This window comes from Sabethes cyaneus, chromosome 3 (assembly GCF_943734655.1).
Source record: "Sabethes cyaneus chromosome 3, idSabCyanKW18_F2, whole genome shotgun sequence".
NCBI lineage: Eukaryota > Metazoa > Arthropoda > Insecta > Diptera > Culicidae > Sabethes > Sabethes cyaneus.
In genome coordinates, this window is record NC_071355.1 from 163,102,293 (window position 1) to 163,106,614 (window position 4,322).

Here is a 4,322-nt window from a genome sequence, read left to right on the forward strand (position 1 = left end):
CATTAGTTTTGCTTAGTATCCTTAGTTATATGTATAGAATATTATTTTTGAGTGTATGGTTGTCATTCAAGTTTCAGTGTAGACTTTGTAAGGAAAGGGCAACCTATCCGATGTAGTAACCCATCTTCCGGAAATACAAATGTCATAGCAAGGAGACGAAAGACGATAAAAAGTATATACCGTATATACAAACCTGTATACAAACACATACGCAACCGAAATTTGTTTTCTTGCTGTCTCTGTTCTGCTCACGGCTTTTTCATCCCCACACCAGCCCCGCCAGCTGATGGGTTTCATTGGTTTCGCGGCGCACCGCGCATCGAAGGTGTTACATTTACGTAGGCGTAGGCGTGCGTAAGACGATGCAAGTCCTTTGAAAACGGTACGCTGGTGAACAAAAACGTCAATTGGATTGCAGTTCTGAAAAGTTTAAAAATGTTTAAATTATCTCTGAAAAGATACGCTTCATTGCTCTTCTTTCAAATGGTGTTTCTCTGTGTAGATTTAGGAATCAATAGTTTTTCCTATTTAGCTCGCGGGGATAAGGTGTCAATCATCTTTCTGTTCTTGTGAGTTATTTATCGATTTTTCATAGATCCAAATGAAGTTCAGTTTTTCATTTTAGGGCTCAAGATGTCTGTCTGATTTTATCGCTTACCGCAATTATTTTCAGTCTATATTCGACATATGTTTACCAGGTGCGTTTTATAGAACTTTTTAAACTTACTTTTTGATTACTTTGTGTTGTTAATTAATACTTTTATGCTTTCAGGCTGGCATGGCTCACTTGTTATATGAGAAGTTCCGGATTCCTTTGCTAGTTGCAATGGTATACTTTCTTCTATGCATTAGTCTTCATGCCTGGCAAGTAGTCGACCATAACAAGTCGCCATATCTGTTTCAATGGCCAAAGGCGTTAACTGCATTGTTCATCGTGCAAAGATTATGTAGGTTTAGTGCAGTGCTTCGTTTCTATCGCTAACTTATTCTTTTTATTTTTAGTCTCACCACTTTACTACTATCTATACAAACGGTCAGCATTAAAAATGAGCGATCCTCGTTACTATGAGAATTTAGACTGGATTACTTCCCAGCTGGCCATTAAATAGAAAGTTACATGCAAAACTCGCTTTAGTTCAATGTGGAGTTTACTTTCTTGAAGGTTCAGTTTTTAGCACTACTCCCGATCAACAGGAAACGTGTAGTTGTACTAGATGCCTATTTGTTAGTTGTGCTTGTTTTTTGTTACTGAACATCCATCAGAGAGCGAGATCTTTTCAAAAAGCAAGGGAACTTTGACGTGAATCACACAATCATACATAGATTATGTCAAATCTAACGTGTCCGGCAACAGAACTTGGGAAAAGTTCTGTTTCTATTTTCCCACTGTTCATCAATACGGTGATTGGAGTGATTGTGGTGTTATCTAAGGAAATACCGGAGACGATTTGCATTACCAACATAGCAGAATCGTAGTATTTTGTCACACACTTCGAATGGAGTAAAATGCGTTTTCGATTAACAAGTCGATTGTAACGATTTTGAATCGATGGCACTGAACTTTAAATCAGTCATGTGAAAAATTTCACGTTTCGTGAAGCAAGTTCGAGAATTATCGAAACATTTGATTTAAAGAATTGTAACATCGGACAGGGTTAATTGGTTGTTAGAACATATCAATAAAACATAGAAGTTATTTTCTCAACCTATAAAAGACTTAATTTTTGAAAGATACCTACACTAGTAAAGGACCACCGCAACGTTCTCTTTTGCTAAAGAAAATTCGTTTGTTAATTATTTCGAACTATATCTTCTTCAATTTGTAATCCCCCGATTGAATTGTTTTTAATTATTAATCTTTATCTAGCTATTTACGTCGATCAGCTTAATTACCATGAATATACCAGTTACCGTGCATCAGGTGTTATTTTCTTCGAATTCAGCATATTGGTTTTAACCCCAACCCTTGTTGCTGTATGCTTAGAATTATGGAATCTTAGCTGCTATAATCGCATATCAGTTTCATATGCATTTTCATCGTTTTTGAGTTAAATATCAGATTCTCTCTTTTTCTTGCTTTACTATCCATTAAGAATACAAAAAAGCTGTTTTTATTCCAAAAAATATGAAGACAAATTGTTCAATCTTAAAAATAATCGCATATCAGTCCAACCAAATGTTTTTCCTGGGTATGGCTATATATTTTACTTCGATCCATATAAACAATATTTGTTGTTGTTTTTACGCTTTTTAATTATTAAAAATCATCAGTTAATTAATAAATACAGGGTTGTTTCAAAGAAATTCCATACGAAAGTTAATTGAGTAATTTTCGTTGAAACGGGGCCATTAACGACGCGTGAGGTCTTCAAATATTGAAACTTATACTTGATTGGAACTTAATTGGTTAAATGGTTAAATGGGTAAATGGTTAATTGTTTCCTAAATTTGCAATGAAACAACTAATAAATGGCATAGTTCTGTAAAGAAAAAGAACAGGTTGAAGTTCCTGAAGTAAAAATTAAATTTTTTGGTGGTCATCTTGGATTTGGTCACTGTTGCAGTAGCAACTGGACGGGATAGAGAAGAGGTTGTTTTCGGTTTTGTAACACGTATATTTGATGATGATGTGAAGCGCGTTATAAAATCCCTTTGAGGGTAGAACCAAATAGATATTGAATTATCAGTTACTGTATCGACTTTCAATTCAAGCAAATAATATAACGATCAAGCATTTACAATTAGATTTAAATTTAGGATTGCATGTAACTACTCACGTTTAGTCTTCTTCTACCTTCCTCAAGTCCGTACTATATCCGTACTGTAGGTTTAAGTACTGTAATTGCATGTGTTAGCTTAGGTTAGGATATAAGCAAATCTTAATTTTACCTTTGTATGTAAGTAGCCACTAGGAACTAGCATATAATAATCAATTTAGGTTTAGATGACGATAAGTATATAATAATTAGCACGTAATGACTTTAGCGTTAAGTTGAAACTTCTAAGATAATCAAACATTTAGTAATAATTAATTGTAACCACATTTTCGGCTTGTTATACATCCGCAATCGCACTTTGATGACTTGCCTTTTTCTTCTACTTACGGTCTGTCGTCCGTCAAGCGAGCACAGTTGGCAATTCGGAGCAGGGTTGTGTTGTGTTGAACAATGTGCATGGACGCAAGGTGCGTCGCATCCCGTAGGGTTGTGACACTCCCCCTCGGTACGCCACTGCCGTCACTGTGGCTTACCTTCCATTGCACCGACGTCTCGCAACACTACCTTGGTCGCTGGTCTCTCCAGAACTCCTCTCGCTGTCTGGACGATTACTCGGCGAACCTGTCCGTGTTTAGCCAAGACGGTGTCCACCACGCGACCTCGTGGCCAGTAGTTCCTTGGGAGATTGCAGTCGACGATCAGCACAAGATCGCCCTTCTCGATGGATTTTATGGACTGGAACTTCGTCTTCCAGGTCAAAGTAGGTAGGTATTCATTCAGCCACTTCTTCCAAAAGATGTCCGTGTACAGCTGGGCCATCGTCCAAGAGTGCTTGAGAACAACAGGTCTATCGTCGAGACTGATCGGGGGCTTTCTCCCATTAGACGACTCTAACAGAAAACGGTTCGGTATTAGGGGGGGTTCAGTATCGTTATCTGACGGTATGTCAGTGAGCGGTCGCGAGTTTAGTATTATTTCAATCTCCATTAGCATGGAACGCAGGAATTCGTCAGGGGGCACGCGCAAGGTGTTCAGATCGTTGAGGGTCCTCTTGACAGACTGTTCCAAGCATCCCGAGCAGCCGCCAAAATTTGGAACCGTTGGGGAGTAGAGCCTCCACTTTGAATCAAGATCATCGAACTTAGAACTTCGCCTTTCGTCGTTATGCACTTTCGGGAACTCGCTAGTCAGTAAGCTACTCTCGTAATGGTTACCCGCCACACGTGTTTCCGTAGACAAGATTTGCAACGTACATGCTTCATCCTTCGAAGTTGGTAGCTTATATGAACCAGAGGTTCCTGGTGGTTCGATAGTATACCTTTTCAAGACTAAGCTCGGGTTCATTACCTCTCCAACCCGCAGGTTAATGTGGAAACTGTGATGACCGCTGTATTTAGCGTTTACCACCGCGGATTCCATTGTGCAGAGTCCATATACTATCCAGCCAAGGCGGGTTTCACACGCCATCGGTTCATTTTCCTCTCCTTCTACGCTTTTCAGGGCATGGCCCAATCGACAGTTGTTCATCCCTATTAGGATTCGTGGAGATACACCTTCGTAGGATTCCAATGGTAAACCTTCAAGATAGCGATACCTGGTGGTCAT

The 4,322-nt window shown here is 39.0% G+C and overlaps 2 protein-coding genes across 2 annotated transcripts; one reads left to right on the plus strand and one right to left on the minus strand.

The window, feature by feature from the left end:
• The first annotated feature begins 360 nt into the window (after positions 1-360).
• On the plus strand, positions 361-1,645 carry LOC128743393 (transmembrane protein 138). Its single transcript, XM_053839957.1, has 4 exons — positions 361-569; positions 626-698; positions 773-947; positions 1,003-1,645. The coding sequence occupies exons 1-4, from the start codon at positions 436-438 to the stop codon at positions 1,107-1,109; spliced, it is 489 nt and encodes a 162-aa protein (XP_053695932.1). The 5' UTR covers positions 361-435; the 3' UTR covers positions 1,110-1,645.
• Positions 1,646-3,236: 1,591 nt separating this feature from the next.
• On the minus strand, positions 3,237-4,322 carry LOC128740347 (uncharacterized). The gene has a single exon (XM_053835886.1). It carries the CDS (start codon positions 4,320-4,322, stop codon positions 3,237-3,239), a length of 1,086 nt encoding a protein of 361 aa, XP_053691861.1.